At 52.8% G+C, this 18,164-nt stretch overlaps 1 protein-coding gene across 3 annotated transcripts in view; it reads right to left on the reverse strand.

Annotated features, from left to right (window-relative positions):
• CFAP65 (cilia and flagella associated protein 65) overlaps nt 1-18,164 on the reverse strand; it is a 42,808-nt gene that overhangs the window by 18,903 nt on the left and 5,741 nt on the right. For all 3 annotated transcript variants that reach the window (XM_032791664.2, XM_032791662.2, XM_032791665.2), the window contains exons 5-20: nt 16,719-16,918; nt 15,977-16,122; nt 13,640-13,862; nt 12,710-12,975; nt 11,606-11,806; nt 10,821-11,183; nt 9,826-9,963; nt 8,595-8,840; nt 7,955-8,179; nt 7,233-7,391; nt 6,570-6,735; nt 5,751-5,879; nt 4,967-5,192; nt 3,980-4,108; nt 3,274-3,450; nt 2,523-2,589 (exon numbers count right to left, since the gene is read on the reverse strand). In XM_032791664.2, the coding sequence (XP_032647555.2) occupies nt 2,523-2,589; nt 3,274-3,450; nt 3,980-4,108; nt 4,967-5,192; nt 5,751-5,879; nt 6,570-6,735; nt 7,233-7,391; nt 7,955-8,179; nt 8,595-8,840; nt 9,826-9,963; nt 10,821-11,183; nt 11,606-11,806; nt 12,710-12,975; nt 13,640-13,862; nt 15,977-16,122; nt 16,719-16,918 (3,061 nt within the window). The remainder of the gene's footprint in view (nt 1-2,522; nt 2,590-3,273; nt 3,451-3,979; nt 4,109-4,966; nt 5,193-5,750; nt 5,880-6,569; nt 6,736-7,232; nt 7,392-7,954; nt 8,180-8,594; nt 8,841-9,825; nt 9,964-10,820; nt 11,184-11,605; nt 11,807-12,709; nt 12,976-13,639; nt 13,863-15,976; nt 16,123-16,718; nt 16,919-18,164) is intronic.

Here is an 18,164-nt window from a genome sequence, read left to right on the forward strand (position 1 = left end):
CAGCTCCTCCAAGACTCCTTCAGCATCGCTCCATTCTCACTCTCCTCTGCTCCTCATTCTGGGGTAGGCTGGTGGCCACTGGTCTTAAGCCACCAGAGTCTCTGCTGGGCAAGGCAGGGCCATGTGCCTCTGGAGCTCTAGAACTAATCCCTCACTGGCTGGCTGCCAGAGAGCTGCCGGCCCCACTCTGGAATGTGCCAACCAGCAGCGCACAGGGAGCCCATCCAAGGGTTTCAGGGACAGGTTACAGTTAAGCCACTGTTTGAACAATTTGTTCAACGGGCTGGATTTCCAGCTGACAATAGCCCTGAAAGAAAGGAACGGAAAGTAAAATGTGATGTGAACACAAAGCTCTCAGAGGAAACTTCAGAGACAGACAGGAAGGCTCAGAGGGGCCTGAGCCATGCCCGGCAGAGCACAAGGTGACGTTGGCTCTAACTGAGAGAGAGAAATGAGTTCCAATTCCGGGAAACCCTCAGGGAAAATGCAAACCAGGGGCAGCTCTGAGCTGCTTTAGTGATTAGGAAGGCAGGGAGAATGAATGGCAGCTCCTCAGTGATGGGTGAGGAGAAAGGAGCTGAGAGCTGAAGGCACGTGGCTGCTGTCCCACCTTTGCACAGACAGGACAGATTGTACCTGCTGGCACTGGGGGAACAGCTGCCTCCACACCTTGGAAGCCGTAGGAGATCCTGCCGATCACATGCTGGAGCTCAGAGCAGCTGGTGCTTTAGGAGAAGGCCCATCTCAGAGGGATCTGAAGTGAGACAGTGTTGATGAGGAGGAGCGATGGAAGGAGAGTAAACATACCAAAGAGAGGGCATGAACTGCAGAGGTGAAGACTCTTGCACCAAATGTGAGGAGCGGCAGAGAAGAGGCCAGTGTGAGACTAGGAAAGGGAGTCTGGAAGCAAATAAAGAAACAAGGTCCATGAGATACCACAGGTGGGTAAGTGTGCGGAGAACTGAAAAAACAGAAAGGCCATTTTGAGCTGGCTCCTGAAATGAGTGTGGAGCCAGCAGAGCTGTCTACGAATGGGGCTGCTCTGCATAAGCTGTACAATGTAACAATACGTCGGCCAGAGTCACAGACCCCCTCCAAGGAGAACGCCAGCGGGGTTCAGGTTGCAGGACGCTGGCACCCGTGCAGGAATTTTGCCATGGCACTGACATTTATAGCTCACTCTATAGGGTTGAATTGACAAAGGACAGGAACAGAATTAATGCCAGCCGACGTGGTTTATGGGAAATTGGTCTTGTCCAACAAAGCACATTTTAAATGCATTGAGAACTGGCTAACACACAGGTCTCCAAAAATAGCCATCAGTGGGGAATCCTCATCAAATAGGGGTGTTTCTCTGGGATCCAGTAGGGAGCTGGTCTAGGCCTGATGCTAGTCAACATTTTCATCCATGATCTGGATGTAAATATAAAATTGCTGCTGCTAACATTTGCAAATGACACAACCGTTGGTGGAATGACAGTAACAAGGAGGGCAGGGCTGTCCTACAGAGTGAGCTGGAACACATCCATTTCATTATAGCCAACTGCAAGGTGACACATCTAGGAACAAGGACTGCAGGCCCACCTACAGAATGGGGGACTGTACCCTGGAAAGCAGGGACCCTGAAAAGGGTTTAGGGCTCCCAGTGCGATGATATGGCGAAGAGGGTTAATGCGACCCCTTGGTGTATAAATAGGGAAATAGGGAGTGAAGTAACAAGGTGATTTTACGTCTGTACATAGCACTGGTGGGACAGACCCTGGAATAGTGCATCCAGTTCTGGGGTCCACATTTTAAAGAGGACCTTGAAAACCTGGAGATGGTGCAGAAGAGAGCCACAAAAATGATCCAAGGGCTGGAGAAACGCCCTATGGTGAGACTCAAGGAGCTCAGTCAATTTAGTTTCTCAAAAGGAAGATTGAGGGGTGACTGAAGTAGAGTGTATAGTATCCATGTGGGGAGAAAAAAGACTAGGTAGTGACGGGCCTGTAGTCTATGTAATCAGACAAAGGCAGAACAAGAGCCAATGGCTGCAAGCGGAAGCCAGACAAAGTCCAATTACAAATAAAGCCCAATTTTTTAGCAGCGGGTGATTAACTATTGGAACCAACTCTCACGGGAAGGGCCGGATTCTCCTTCTCTTGATGTCATCAGCTCCAGACTGCAGCCTTTCTGGAAGCTGTAGTAATCGAACGAGTTCTTGGGCTCAATTCTGGTGTAACTGGGTGAATGTCAATGGCCTGTGCCGTGCAGGTGGTCAGACTAAACAATTTAATGGTCCCTAATCTATGAAAGGTGCCATGGGACCACAAGCTGTCTGAATCTGGGTTTCATGCCTCGTCCACAAGAAGGCACCTCCATCACAGTGCCCCAGGCTAAGGTACTGGTTCGGCGCTGACTCCACAGGAAGGTCACCATCTAGTGAATGCTTTGCGGCTCCTGCGTAAAGTGCCTCGGTGTGAATTCAGCCCCTGGAACTTACTGGCCTGCTAGCTGCACGCAAGCAATGCCTGCTATCTTACCAGAATCTCACGGCCATGGGAGATCTTCAGCAGCACCGGGAGCTGATCAGTGCCGATGAAATCATGTCTAGCAGAGCAAGAAAAAACACCAGGGTCAGCGAGAGAGGAAAACCTTAAAAATCTAACCCTGTGCCTGGAGTGACAGACTCAAGGATCACACAGTGAATGAGAGACAATTCATTTCCCTGCTAGAAACAGTCACTGTAGCATAAGGGCCATTGACACACGGAGGGCACAACTGTATTTGATAAAGACACACACCAATTTACAGGCCCGAGCCCCGGAGTTCCTGAAGTCCAGAAGAGTTAGAGACAATCAGGATTAGACCCCAAGTAAAAGCTGGTTAATTTTTCTATATAGAGCCACTGTCGCTGACACAGCCGGTCTCTGGGCCCAGCCTGATTTTTTTAAAACTATTGATAGATAAAACCACACAAACTGGCTCTGGAGAGGAGCTATCCAGCCATCTCTCCATTCCCTACTCTGTCCGGCTGGCACAGGGTGGGTCCAGAGAGCACATTCCTGAATGCCTTGGCCAATCCAGTTTTAAACGATATTGACGTGATTCCAGTAAAGACCACATTGGGATCAGAAAAAAGGGGACACAGTCAGAGGGACTTCTTTGGGGCCCTGCTGGGGATGCACTGTGTGATGGGAATGGTTCCAGCACTGAGGTATAGGGGGATCCTGGCAGGTATGCACTGACCCCTATGGAAGGGAAGGCCCCAGAGAGGGGGGCATGAACTGTCACCTGTGTGAGAGCTGCACTGTTTGTTCCTGTCCTGGGAAGAGTCTTCCTGACTTTGGGGAAACACTGAAGAGCTGGTTGTCCTGAACTCTCATCTGGTGCAGCTCACTGGAGTTGAACTCTGTGTTTTCTGCCCAGTGCTCCACATCAATCTTCTGGTCAGAGGGGAACAGAAAAGCCCTATGGACCCAGCAAAGCCAGTCAGCCAGAGCAGGAATGAGAATGGGCATCACTCCCACACGGGGGCTTGTTCTGATGAGATCATGAAGGTATCAGCTTTAGCACAAGGCACGGAAGTGCTGGAAACTCCTCACCACTGCCATCCTGCCAACCCCCCTCAGCCCTGGCCTGCAGAACCCTCCTGGAATCCAGCACTGGGTTCCCCACCCAGATAGAGCCACGAGTCTCAGGCCTGACCTGCAGGACCCAAGATGAATCCATGAAAACTGGGACAGTCCCGCACAGTTTGTGACAGGCAGCAACCCTGGCTTTTCCTCTGCAGAAGGACCCCAGGTGATAGGACAGAGTTCAGCCCAGTCGGGTATTCAGAACCCTCCTGCTGAAGTCCCCTGTCAGATCTCCTCTAGCTCAACTCCTCAGAACAGAGCCCCTTGGATGCCAAGAGCACTCAGTGCCTGGGGAGCAGCTCCATGTCCAGGGGCAGCTCTGACTCCAGAGGAGGGCACGGGGTTTAACGAGAGCTAAGTACCATTCCACTGGCACGACCCCATTGTTCTCCAGCATGAGGATCACCACGGACGGCTCGGCTTCTATTGGAGCAGCCCCAAAGTTGAAATCCAGCAGAATGGGGGTGTGCACAGGGGGGACTGGGCAGATGCTGTGCAGGGCAGAGAAAGAGGAGATGAAATCAAGCCAAGAGGAGGGAAAGCTCACTGGAGGTGCTGCAGGAGATGGATGCAACACAACTGCCGGGAGGCTCCTCCCTTGGGTACCAGCAGAAGCTAGTGACCTTCACTCCTCATGAGGGCTCCACACTCCAGGAATATCAGCTGCCCAGAGTGGAGACACCCAGATACTTAAACACTTTCCCCTCCTCCTGAGAGCTGCCTCTGTCTAAGGTGGCTCTTCAGTCTACACTGGGAAACTCAACACTAAGCGAGGGCTGAGCATGCTGGGTAGGCACAGTGTATTTAGTGCCTAGAGCGGGCACAACACAGGTCATAGCCGGGAACCTCCCTGGCTGACCCAGGAATGCTACTGCCCTCCTACAAAGAGAGCTGGGCACAGCCAGAATGGCAGCTCAGCCGGACGCTGGGCCCTGGAGAGGAGATGGGGGCCTGCGGAATTGCAGTGCTCACCCAGGCTCAGTGCATCACCTCTGGATGACTGCAGACAGGGGAGCGGGGTGGGACTCATTCCCGTTCTCCATGCCCTGCTACCATCCAGCAGGCTCACACACATGCAGCAGGGCAATGCTGAGTCCATGCAGATGGACCCGAGGAGAGGGAGAAAGGCGAGGTGAAGTTTCAAGGCTTCCAGCCTCCCCACAGAGGGGAAAGGACAGGACAGGGAGCACAGGCAGCGGGCCAGGGAGAGGTGAGGAGCTGCCTGCTTTGGGGCTGAGAAGGAGTCAGCAAAGGTGACACCCAGCTGCATATGAAACCCTCCAGCCTTGCTTTCCCTTCCTGGATTGTACTGCAGGTTACAGGCTCCTCTGGGCTGGGTCTCTAGTCACCTGTGCCTTGTGGGAACCCTGTAGGTGAGCTCTGCGGAGGTGGGGTCTCGCTCCAGGTACTGGTTCAGAGTTTCCAGTGCAAAGAGACTCCAGAGGTGCAGCTTGCTGATGCCGCGGGCACTTCCTGCTGCACACACATCCGTGACACAGACAGAGGGGTAGACGCCCATCGCTACTACACAGCAGAGGGCCTGCTGCTCCCCTACGGTGTTTGCAGGATCTCGAACTTGCAGGAGAAGAGACAAGAACTAGTCAGTGCAATGCTGAGGGAAGCTGCCCAGGGTAGGCTAGAAGTAGGGTCTGGATCCCCACTGGAGAGCCAGACCCCTGCCTGGGATGCCTGGGCACATGTGTCAGAAGCAACCAAGACACGAACATGTCTGTTATAAGACATATAAAGGGAAGCTGCATGGGTGGGGCATCAGCATGTGGAGGAGAGGGGACAATGTGGGGAATGGGTGGACTGGGAACCATCTCTGCCTCAGCACCCCTGTGTCTAACACCATCTCTACCTCGGCACCCCAGGGCTCAGCTGTGTCTAACGCCATCTCTGCAGACAGCATGGGGGCAAGGGAGAAAGCAAAACATCCCGTGAGTCCAGCCAAGCTGTTCAGCACAGAGACTCCTGCAGGCATGAGTAATCCACTGGGAATGGAGGGAGAGGCGCAGCTGGGAGCTGACATCTTGGCAGATTCAGACAGTTTATGTCTGGCGTGGAAAGGGCCCCCTGGCTGGATGCCATGGAATGGCCCTTTGGTCCTTCCTGGCAAGCTAGGGCTCTCACCTTTGGCCGTGGAAATGGTGTAACTGATTGCCCAGGTGTAATGCAGTTGACGGGCTGGGCTGACGGTTGCTTGGACAACGACCTTTGCCCTTGCAGGAATCATCCCCTTGTAATGATCCAGCTCTAAAGCTGCAAGTGAAAGGAAAGGAAGTGAGTACTGCGAGGGCACAGACCTCTTGGTCTCAGGATAATTCTCTCTATATATATATCAAGCTACATCGTATACATAGCGTGTTCAGAATGTATATATTCGTTCAGCACACACCCAGTGTGTCATTTTCAAACAGACCTAACTGCTCAATCCAAACCAAACACGGACACACACTAGTCCTCATGGAGGACTCTCCAGGACAAGCGCCAAGTGTCAATCTGGTTTTGCTTCTAGCCCTGTTTAGAAATCTGTGCACTGATATTATTTTAAAAAGAAAGTGGTTTTTTTCCCAAATCCAAAAACTTCTGAATTGATTTTGCTCAAAATTTTACCCTTTGAGCTGAAACTTTGAGCAGGATCCCAGCATGGAAATTTTCAGATGAAGTGAGCAATACTGGTGAGTGATGAGAACAGGGAGCTTTTGTTTTAGTAGAAATGTGTTACAGCTCTAATAATAGTGGCAGAGGTTTGCACTAGGTACCCAATATAAAATGACAGACAGACAGACAGGACACACCTGCACCTTCTCAAACATACCAGCTGTCACAGAAAGAATAGGTGTTTCTCAAGCTGGCAAGAGCAATTTGTCCGTTTTAGAATGCCTTTGCCTGCAATAAAAACAAGGCCCAGTGCCCCCCATCCCACCTCCCCACACATTCTTTTAATACCTAGCGGATCGCTGAGGACTTCCTCAGGGTCACATGGTCCTGCGATGATCTGCTCCACGTGGAGGATGTAGTTCAGAGAACAGGTCCCATTATTCAACAATACAAGGTCACAGGACTGCAGGCCGCCAACCAGAATGTTCCCTAGGTCCAGCTGCTCTTCCTGAGCCTAGAGCCCAAAGCCGGCACACAAGGATCAGGCTGGTATTGTTACATCGGCACAGACTGCTCAGGGGGCAGGACAAAGCTGCTATCGGGCTAGGCCAATATCCATAGTGTAGCACAGGGATGTGTAAAGTTTCTCTGGGACTCAATCTGCACCATAGAGATTATAAAGCATTGCCTGCTGGGACTTGTAATCTTACTATGGAGCCTTGCCCCACGCAAAGAGGAGTGAACTGCATAGGCACCTGATAACCAAACGATGGATGGGTGATGGATCTTGCTGAATGCAAGGCCAACCCAGACGTACAGCAGAGCGGGAGTAACATTCTTTCCTCTACAATCACCTCCTTCCCTCTGGAAAGAAGCTGCCATTGGGCTCCAAGCACCAGTTGTCTCACCCTCCTCTAGTACTTTACTAGGAGGCTGGAGATTCTGCTTAGCCAATTAATCCCTCGGGGAGACACTCCTTCTCTTCCCCCTCTCCCACACTCTGGTACTTACCATAATGGTGCCGAGTGCCCCCTCACCAATAACCCGCAGGGTGTAGCGGGTGCTCTCAGGAAACTCAGGAGCTGAACTCCCTTGGGCTCTCGAGACTGACACCCAGCTTCGCAGGAGATACTTGGTCTCCTCCCCAGGAGTAAAGGTCCATGCCTGAGCCTGGAATCACAGGAGGGAGACGGCATTCACTGGTGTTCCCAGCCTTTCCACAGCCCAGGCCCGGGAGTCAATTCCAAACATACTGTGGAGCAGCTGACAATCCTGGGTGTGTAAGATAGACAGCACCTTCCTCCTTCACTGGTGTCTCAGTCACACTCCAGCAACCATCCTTCCATTCAGCTCTGTCCTGACTCCCGATTGTGTCCCATTACCTGCCCATTACCTGACCCCTGTGTTGGGGGTTCTTACTGGGAACACATGCCCAGACACTCACAACCAGGCCTTCTTAGATACACCAGTTCTTGCTACACTCCACAGGAGGTGCAGAGGGAAACCTGCCCAGTGATTTACAATATATTTGCTCCTAGTGCCTGGAAGGAAACAAGGATGTGGTGGAACAAACTTACTTCCAGATCAAGCTGGAGGAAGCTGGCTAGCTACCCTACCCGAGACATATATTGGCACCCTCTGCTCTTGGCCAGTGGGGCTGTGAACTGCTGCCATGTGTTTTGCTCTCAGCTGTATGGTGGGTGGCTGAAGAAAATGACTTTGGCAGAACTCACCAAGGCTTCGTTGGGCTGGATGACCCCTGTGGCGGGCTTGACAGACAGGACCTTGCTGTCAGACTCCCGGATCTTCCACTTGAAATGCATCGGTAACCTTGTGCAGTTCTTTATGGTGTAAGTGCGTGTGGTTGAGGTCCCCACACAGGTAGGCTTGAAGTACAGATTCCCATCTCCTTCTAAGAGCAACAGAAGGGACTCGCCACTGCTCCGGAGCCGGATCTCCTACGGGACTCAGGGAAAGGGAATAGACAGTAGCAGGAAACCTTAGCTGAGTTCTAAAAGGACCAGGCAAATTTGCAGCTCCTTCCAAAAGGCATCTGGGATCACAACAGGGCTGAGCTTGAAGGGGGAAGGACTCTGGGCCTTCCTGTTGTGCTGTCATGGAGAGTCCTGAAGAAACCTTGGCACAAAGCAGGCAGGAGAACAAAGGGCACCAGGCTCTGGAAGGCACCTGCTGTGCCAAAAAGAAATAGGCACACTGATGCCACCCAAAGGGCATTTTAGAAGACTTTAAATTCCCATTTCCAAAACAGAAGAAACCAAACTACCAAAAAGGGAGGAATAACCAGGCCCATGGTGAAGGTTATCACGAAGGGAGAGAACAGAATACAAAAGAATCCTTCTACCCTCGCCCTACCTGGGTGTACTTGGGATAGGAGTTCAACTGCAAGGACAGGATGTGCTGGTGTGTGGCCATGTCCACCGGCTGCGTTGAGAGAAGGAAGATCTGGTGGGCTCCTGGGGCTACGTACCCTGAGCAGGGTTTGACCAAAACAGAGTGACAGGTGTCCTGGTTCATGCAGAAGGTGATCAGGGAGGTGCCAACGTTCCAGAGCAGCACGCTGCAGTAGGTGTTGGTGTTCGGACCCACCGCAGGGAACACCTGATGGACAGAAAGTGAGCCGGGAGGGCTGGGTTCATTTCAGAAGGCCAGTTTACACAGGAAATCTCTGTCTAGTTGAATTCCCCTTTCCGGAATCTGACAAGCACCAGCCTGAGCCCTTGGTGAACCCTGCCACTACTTCTAAGGAAGCAAGAGAAGTGAATTCACTCTAAGGTGGAGAAAGTGCGGCCAACAGACTGACAGCATTCCACACCTGTGGAGCTGTGAGGACTGCACCTGCCCGCTCCTTTATTTGTCTGAAGTGGCCTGCTGAGACTCCACGCCCAGCACGCCATGCTCCTTACCAATCCAAACAGCACCCTGGGGCCAGCAGCCTCTGCAGGGCCCACTCAGGGTTAAAGACAAAGATGGCTGCAATCTGCTCCACTTTATGCAAATCATGGGTGGCTGTTGGGTTCTTGGCAAGTTACCAAGGCAGCCCCTTTGCTGGGTGCCTCTGGGCTAGCTGGGGAGTCTCGCCTAATTTCTCAAGAGGGCTCTTCCTAGAAGGCTCTAGGCTCCTGGAGGTGGGGCAAGTCAGATCTTCCTTAGCCTCGTGGGAAGGACAACCCCTGTGTGGGAGAAACAGCAGCAAGAGCACAACTTATGTCTCACTTTGCCTTGCAGGACATCTCTCTTCCAATAAAGTCTTGGTGTGCTGCTCTGTCACTGACCCCCCAACCCCGAATGGCTGGAGACTAGCTAAGGCACATGGGGAGAGGGGCCATCTCAGCCGTCCTTAAAAGTGACGAGATCAGCTTTGACAGGAAGGACAAAGCTGTTCACTACAAGCTGGGACGCAAGAGAACCAGGATACGGGGGGACTCCCCCACCTGTCCTAAGCTGGGAGTTCTCCATAGGGTAGGAAGCCACTCAAAGCACATCTCTGACCAGGACAGGAGGAGAGAGGGTTACGTACTTCGGCACTCTGCACATCAAAGATTCACCACGTACTTTCCACGTGACACATACCGACCACACTCACCTTGGGGGAGTCCAGGACATAATGCGGGATGAAGTGCTGCCGATCTGTTTCAAAGGTGTGGCCCCTCAGCCGGATGGTCAGGCACCAGGATGGACACATGGTGCTGTCCTCCTCGATGTTACTATAGTGTCTCAGCACCTGCAGGCAAAGGAGAGACAGAATCGTGCACCCGTGGGGAGGGAAAGTGTCACAGAACCATCTTCAAATGAGACAGCACATGGGCCAGCATGAGCAGCCATTCATATGATTGCCACCCTCAGGGGATACAGAGGAGCCGACCTGCATCAGGGAAGCAGGGCGGAATCAGGAATGACCTTCAGAGAGTGACATCCCAATGCCAGATAAGTTATGTACTTATCTGTCCCCTACTACTGCAGGTATCTGAGCTTCACAATCTTTAATGCATTCACCCTCACCACACGCCTGTGACGTGCTCTTAGCCCCATGTTACAGCAACTGAAGCCCAGGGAAACTAAGTGACATGCCCAAGGTGACACAGGAAGCCTGTGGAAGAGCTGGGAACTCAACCTTGCTCTTCTGAGTCCTGGATGATTGAACCAACTCTTCGCTCCCCAGCCATCCTGCTGCTCACACTGAACTCAGGACATGGCAAAAGGAGGGTGTCAGTGAAATGATTCTCAACCATTTTGTTGTCAAACTTTGTGGGTATTTCCACGCCTGCCCACAGAGAGGGAAGGAGCAGCAATGGAACAGGCAGCTGGTTGGGGAGCATTTGTCCTCTAGGCCACTCATTCAGACCAGAGAAAGTCTGATATGACAAAATGCAGTTTAAATAAAGCCAACTCAGCTTAACCCGCCCAGGCAGTGTGGTGGCAATGCGATTTCTTCTTAACTCACTCCCTACCTTGGGACTGGAGCACTGGGGTGGACAGATCTTAGGCCCGACATGGTGAAAGCCATAGGTCTAGATTTCAGTCAAGCCCTTGACATTAATGCTGCTGCATTTGGTGTGGATTCTGGTAATTCCTACTGACCTTGTAGAAGGCAAAGCCTTCCAGTTCTGCTGCATACAGAGTGTTGAGCTGAGAAGGGTGGAAAACGAGACGAAAGGCTGTGGATTTCAGAGGTGGGATGTCACAGGTTTCAGGGGTCACCCGGAAGGGACTTTCTGGCCTGCATATCCATGTAACAGTGATCTTTCCTTTGGTGTGGTTGGTCAGGCAGAGAGGAAGTGGTTCCACCTCCTGGAGCCGCACACAGCAACCAAAATCAAACTCCCTAACGCTGACACTGACGTGAGGGGGAAAGATGGTGAGGTCGCTGGTTATGCCATCGTGGAAGTATTCGGTCATGGGGTCAATGTATGGGTACTCCTCAGGGGGCTTATCTTCAGGGACCTAGGAGAAGGAAACAGATCTCTCTCTAGCCCCGGGGTAAACACTACAGCAAAGCATACCCCCTACAGGGAAATGAGACTCAGGACACGGGAGCCCAGGTGACCTCACAGTCCTGGCTGCCAAGGTGACCAGCAAGCTGTAACTAAGCACAGAGGACTTCCCAGGAAAGCTCAGCATTTGGGATCCAAGGAGGCTCCTGCTTTTTAGCCAAATTTCAATCAGAGGTTGAGGCAGGAGAAGGTCCAGTGATTAGTTCAAAGGCCCACAGTGGGCTAGTAACTGAGCTGGGATAAGAACTCAGGCAGATGAATGCCAGTAAGAGATGCTATATACAGTTGTAACTGCATAATTAGCATGAGGGCAGCCTGGCATTTGCAGTGGGCAACCGGTACCCTGGTGGGCACAGCAAGGGCAGCTCATACCTGTGGAGGCAGCTTGAGGGCTCTATTTTCATCCATCTGCAGCTTCCCCTCCCTCAGCATCGAGCTCAGGATGTCCGGTGGGTAGAAGGTCAGTCCTCGTGCCATGTTGGTCCTGTACCACGAGAGGTGTCTTGGCCGCAGAACGGCTGGTTTAGTTGTATCAGAATGGCAGGTACCAAACAAATCCAGGAACAACGGATTCTGGGGAAGTGCCAGAAACACTTGCAGGAAACAGGCTACTTTGACTGCCCTCCGGTTGGCTGCTTTTCCTGTTACACATCACACATACACTCCCCCCTCCCGCCCTGGGGTAAGTTACAGACTTAGCACTGTGTCACCACCATTGACATTGCCTCTGGATTTGGCCCAATATCTTTGCTAGAATTAGGGAGGGATGTAGATGGCACACGATGCAGGGTCAGTGCACCAGCTCTTCATTTCCAGACACGTAACCTGACTCACAGGTGAGAGGAGTTTGCAGATCTAACACACCACCTGGCAGAATACACCCCAGTGATAAGTCTGCTCAGAAAAGGCCCAGGCTGGATTAGGAGGAGACGCAGTGATGGGTTTACAGGGCTATGCAGGGGAGCCAAGGACTAGAAGGGAGTGCTGCGGACAGATCAGGGTTGAGGTGGGGGGCCCTGTGGAGCTGTGAAAGAGAGCCCCACACTGGAACAGGAGGTCAGGATTGAGGTGTGCTGGCACAGTCATGTGGGGGAAGCTTCGAGTAGCACAACCCGACCCAACACATAGCCTGACATTCATTACCAAACAAGGTGGGGGAGGCAATTTGTGTTTCATTTTTTAACCTGGTGTTGGTGACAAACATCTTGCTCTGAAATGAGCGCAGCTGCCTGGTGTCTAACACAGCCAGATCAAATAGACGACACTAGCCCTTGAGCCTATACACATCTCCTCAGCAGAACGCCATGCAGCACTCTCCTGCCACTTGCAGATCCCGTCCCTCTCTAGAGACACATAACCAAGCAATGAGCAAGGCTCTGCACCAGTATTTTGCTCATCCCCTCTCCGATGCAAGTTCCCAAGGTTTCCTTCGTGCTCTGACATCTCAGTAACAGCGTCGCCTGCTGCCCCTCCTACCTGGTGATGGACGAGGCAAATCACTCTGCGGTAACAGATGATAGGGTCAGTAGGCTGAAAGGTCACCCTCAGGATGAGAGTGGCCATCCCGCTCAGGACTCCACACGGGCAGTCAAAGGAGAAGACACTCTCTCTGCCATCAATGTCAAACTGGTAATAGGCAGGGACATCCGAAATGTTGCTGATTTCCAAAGGCTGCGTCACACACTCTCCAAGGTTGAGCCAGCCAAAGTTTACGAAGGAATGTTGCAGGGACACTAAAGGACCTAGAACAACAACCAATGCCTGGGGCTTTCATACCAATTTCTATCCCTGCAGCCAGGGCCGGCTCTAGCCATTTCGCCACCCCAAGCACGGCAGCACGCCGCAGGGGGCGCTCTGACACTCACTGGTCCCGCGGCTCCAGTGGACCTCCCGCAGGCGTCCCTGTGGAGGGTCCGCTGGTCCCGCGGCTCTGGAGGACCTCCCGCAGGCGTGCCTGCGGATGCTCCACAGGAGCCGCGGGACCAGTGGACCCTCCGCAGAGACGCCTGCGGGAGGTCCACCGGAGCTGCTGTCGCCCTCTCGGCAACCTGCAGAGTGCCCCCCGCGGCATGCTGCCCCAAGCACGCGCTTGGCGCGCTGGGGCCTGAAGCCGGTCCTGCCTGCAGCACACTCTATTTCAGCGAACGTGGATCATCCCAAGTCAGAAGCGAATCATCTGACAGGTTCCCTGAACCAATCTGCCTCAGCAAACAGCTGGACGTGCTCTTCCAATAGCCTCATGTCGAAGCACAAGCGAGTGGTAGAATTTACAGCCCACTGGGGCCAAGAGGAACTTGGAACCTGGCAGAAAGCCAGTCCCAGCCCATGTACCGGGCACTCTGTCAGCCACTCCCCTACCCCACAGTGAGAAGGGGCCTGAAGACACGGGGGACTGTCCTTTGATACCTTTGCATGATCCAATCACCTTCAGGACCGTTTGGGTGAGGTTCCCTACTGGCTCGATGGTGAAATAGTCCACACTCTGCGCCCCTACTGTCTGGGGGCTAAAGCGCACAGAGATAAGCAGCTTCCCATTGGCTGGAACAATGGCCTGTGTGACATCACAAGAGAAGACATAATCCCGAAGCAGGGGCTCCTTTGCTCTCTCAATCCTAAACGGGACGCTGACCTGTGGGGGAAGATGAGCAGGTTCATACAGTTCCGGTCCAGACTAGGTTGCTCTGCATTTTGAAGACTATCAGTTTAAGATCTGTGTTCTTACATCAGCTGAGCCCTGAGTAGGCAAATGTACTTGTCTTTCACCTTAGAGAGCTGGGTTTTATTTATAGCAAGTCATACGTGACGTGAGTTAGGGAGAACCTCCCCTTGGTTTCTAGTGGGCTTCTGCCTACACTCCCAAAGCAGCAAGGTTAGCTGCTTCTGTGCAGGAGACACCAAGAGAGGGTTTGCCCCCGGGTGCGGCAGCTCAGAACTGAGGTGCATTGCAGAGCTGTCTGAGGAAGCCAGCACAGCCCCCACCTGCACAGTCATTGACTCTCTGTCCCTCAGTCTGTTCAGCAGCCAACTCAGCCAAAACTCTAAGCAGCCAATGAGACCTGACAGCAAAATGTCCGTCCAGAGAAGGGAGCTCACCCTCCTTTGGGGCCCCCAGGCTACCCAGTGTAAAGCAGGTGCCTTTCCTCATTTCCCAGGAAATGCTGCCATCTGCTGGGCTGCTTTTCGGGATGGTAGACAGACAAGGTCAGCGAGGTAATCTCTCTTATTCTGGTGGTGAGAGAGACAAGCTTTCAGGCTTACACAGAGCTCTGCTTCTTTAGGGATGGTCATCATTTGTGTCCCAGAAAGCCTCAGCAGAAACATAAAGCTGCAGGAGGGTCTGGCTAGCGATTACTGCCCACTGAGACTGATACCCATCTCTACCGCTTCCTGTCCCCCATCCCCGTCTGTCTGTTCAGCCATCTGTTTTACAGTATAAGAATCTTAGACAAGGGCAGGGACTGACTGACTAATAGGGCCCTGGGTCCAGTCTGGGGCTTCTGGGTGCTTTCACAACAGAAATAAGAGTAATCTACAGGGGAAGGCTTCCTTAGTCTGTTTCTCAGGCTTTACAACCTGTGCTCTTATCTTCTAAATCAATGATCCCCTTCCACATCCAACCCGTAAACTGTGACACAGGTGGTTTGTTTTGATGGAAAACCACCAAGATTCTTGAGCCCTAAGGTAGAGCATGTCCTCCTCGCCAGTGAGGCTCAGGCGAGCCCCGGGGGCACATCAAACAAGCTGCAGGAGAGGCACTTGGGAATGAGAAACCACCAACCCAAGAAAGATACCTCCTTGGCACCAGCAGACAGGGATCACTCTGAAACACAGGGCAGGCTGGAACTATGCAACCCCATCAAAATCAGCAGGGCTCCTGGGTGTATCAGCAGATTTTAATGCCATCACTAAGAGCATTGAAAGGCAGTTTGCTTGACTAATTAGGACACCATCAGAGGCGGCTCCGGGCACCAGCATGACAAGCGCGTGCCTGGGGCGGCAAGCCACAGGGGGCGCTCTGCCAGTCGCTGCGAGGGCGGCAGGCAGGTTGCCTTCGACGGCATGCCTGCAGAGGGTCCGCTGGTCCCACAGCTTCGGCGGATCTCCCGCAGGCGTGCCGCCGAATCCGCGGGACCGGGGACCTCCCGCAGGCAAGCTGCCGAAGGCAGCCTGCCTGCCGTGCTTGGGGCGGCAAAATACCTAGAGCCGCCCCTGGACACCATGGTATTATTTATCTTATGTGTTGCCACCTGACATATGCCTGACCAGCATTGGCAGAGGTGGGTGCAGGGTGGCCAGGACCAGAACAGCAGGGGGCTAAGGGTCAGGAGTGAAGCACCCTGGCAGAACTGTGGGGATGGGAGAAGACTGCGCAGTGCCTGTCTGCATTATGCCTGGCTCGAGCTCACTGCCAGCTGCGCCCACCCCCTTTTCCTCAAGCGTCAGTCATTCGCTCATTTGCAAAGTCCAGTTTTGCTCTGAGAAGTGACCCTCTCGGCATGGCTGATGCCCAGTGAAACAAGAGAGAAATGCATGGCTCTTCTTCACTGGCTATAAATCTATTTGTCTCTCTCGAATGCGCCAGTCTTATTCCGTGCCCACACTCACAGCTTCCTGACACGCGGGCCCCCACCACGCTCTCCCTGCACACACCCATGTTATTTGTACAGCTGTAGTAGGGAAAATAAAGCATGTTAGCAGCTGAGGTCTGGGAGGAACAGATTTATGCCCGTCTTGCCAACTCACCACGGATGGGTTGCAGATCTCCACGTGTCTCTCCACAGCCGTGCCAACAGCCACAGAACCAAAGCACAGCACGTCCCGGAAGTCCCCAGACTCGACACCTTCACACAGTTCCCCCAGCACACTCACCAGAAGGCGAGGATATTTGGCTATTACAAATTAGAATGCAGGATCAAGAAGCAAGTCCTTTTGTTTGTCACTCTCCTGATAACGCACATCAGGACCTAGCTGTTCTCTTTATGCCAGCAGGGCCCTTGGCAAAGATCAGTTCTATGTCTTAGTAACTGTGGTTGCTCAAGATAATCGCCCGCATGGAGCCACACTTTGGCCTTAGAAAAACACTCCAACTGGTAATACTCATGAGAGCCCTAGTGTAGACAAGGCTCCTGCGGCATCTAGTGTTTTTACTACTGTGCAAATTAAATCACCTTGTCTTCCCGCATCAAGTGACTGAAGAGGAAGAGAATTACCCCTTTGGACCAAGCCACAGCACTGCATGCTGGGACCTGTAGTTTCCACACTCTCTCTGTATTACAGATGACGATGACCACACCTCATATTACAGAATTTCATGGGCCAGTTTCAACCTGCGGGCTTCACTTTGGCCACCCCTGGTTCACATGGGACAACAGAAGGGCCATTAGTCATGGCCTCTTGATGCATTTGTCTGGAATATGATTCCGCAGGCTCCCATGCTTAGGGACTGTGCTGCCTTCTTTTGCCTTTACGCTCTAGAAAGCCTCACCAATGGCTCTTAGCTGGATGGTCCTCTTCTGTTCCTCATTGTCTCCAAACCAACATACTGCTATCGCATCGTACACCAGTGCCACCTGGGGCTGGAAGGTCACCTTCACCACGCACTCAGAGCCTGGCTCCAGCATGCCACTGACAGGAGTCAGCTGGAAAGGGCTTGGTGTCTCCCAGTTAAATAACGTAATTAGATCGCTAGGGAAATGGAGATGTGTGGTAAGCAGACATCAAACCCCCAACCCATCTCTCCCAGCACATTCACCCTGAGGCTTTGCCTCCCCAGGGCCTCTGGGGCCCATGCCCCACCTCCTGCAGCAGCCAACCCCTGAGTTTCAGCAGAAGGCAAGAGTCCTCCACTTGGACACTTAAAATGGTTTCTGACAGATCCATCTGCACCTGGCTCCCCTTGTGCCATCTGCGCCCTCTAGCCACAATATATTGCCACTGGCCCCACACACTCACCATCCCAGGTTTAGAACATGGGATAGTTTCCAAACAAGAAAGGCTATTTCACTCCAGGGGAAGCCTGGCCCGTTCCAGTTGGCCTGAAGCCGACCTACCTGCCACCATAGCCCTCTTTCCCCTCCTGCCCTGAAAGTCCTGTCACTGCTGGCCCTCTTACCAAGCCCTCCCCACAGCTTTGGTGATCTTCTCTGGTATGACACCCCCTGAGCCTACTGCCCTTTCATTCAAAAACAATCAAAGCCATGATGACTCCTACTTTCCTTATTCTTAGATGACATCTTCATCCTCAGGGGCCGAGTCCCTCACCAGAGTAACCGGTTTGTAGTGAGAAAGAGTCTACTTTACAGCACCCCTGTGGCACCCAGCCAGTTCAGGAAAAGAAGACGTAAGCGCAAAGCAGTTCAGTTACTATGTGTGCCGATGCAGCACCAGGAGGAGCTAACCAGGCCAATTCTCGAGTGACAGGCCTTGGCATAGATAACACAGATGTAATGCGCCGGGCCAGAGGATGACAACCAGTACTTGAAGCTTGCAACGCTTTCCTCTTTGCTCTCTCTGCCTTCCTTTCTCTCAGCAACCTGGAGCAGCAGCAGTATCTATGCTGTCTGCCTCAGCGTGGAAGTGACGCACTAGAGAACAGACTCGGGTCCTGAAAGCCCTGCTGCCATTTCTGTGCTGCTCGCTTGCTGGGGTGGAGAGGCAAACTCAGAGAAGGGCTGAACGAACAAGCTCAGCCACCAGGCCAGCTCTGCCTGCTCCCCAGGAATGGGGTGGGAATTTACTAACAAATGTCTCAACCCCGAGATTCGCTTTTTCAAATCAGATACACTGACAGACAGAAATATGGAACACTTGGCCCGGCTGAAAGGCTGTGTTGAGGAACGGGCACTAGAGTGCCCTGGAGGCTTGGACCCCTTGGATAACTGGGCATCTCCCTGCCATCATTCCCAGCATCTGAACCCCAGCCCTCACAGGA

This window comes from Chelonoidis abingdonii, chromosome 10, assembly GCF_003597395.2.
Source record: "Chelonoidis abingdonii isolate Lonesome George chromosome 10, CheloAbing_2.0, whole genome shotgun sequence".
Classification (NCBI taxonomy): Eukaryota; Metazoa; Chordata; order Testudines; family Testudinidae; genus Chelonoidis; species Chelonoidis abingdonii.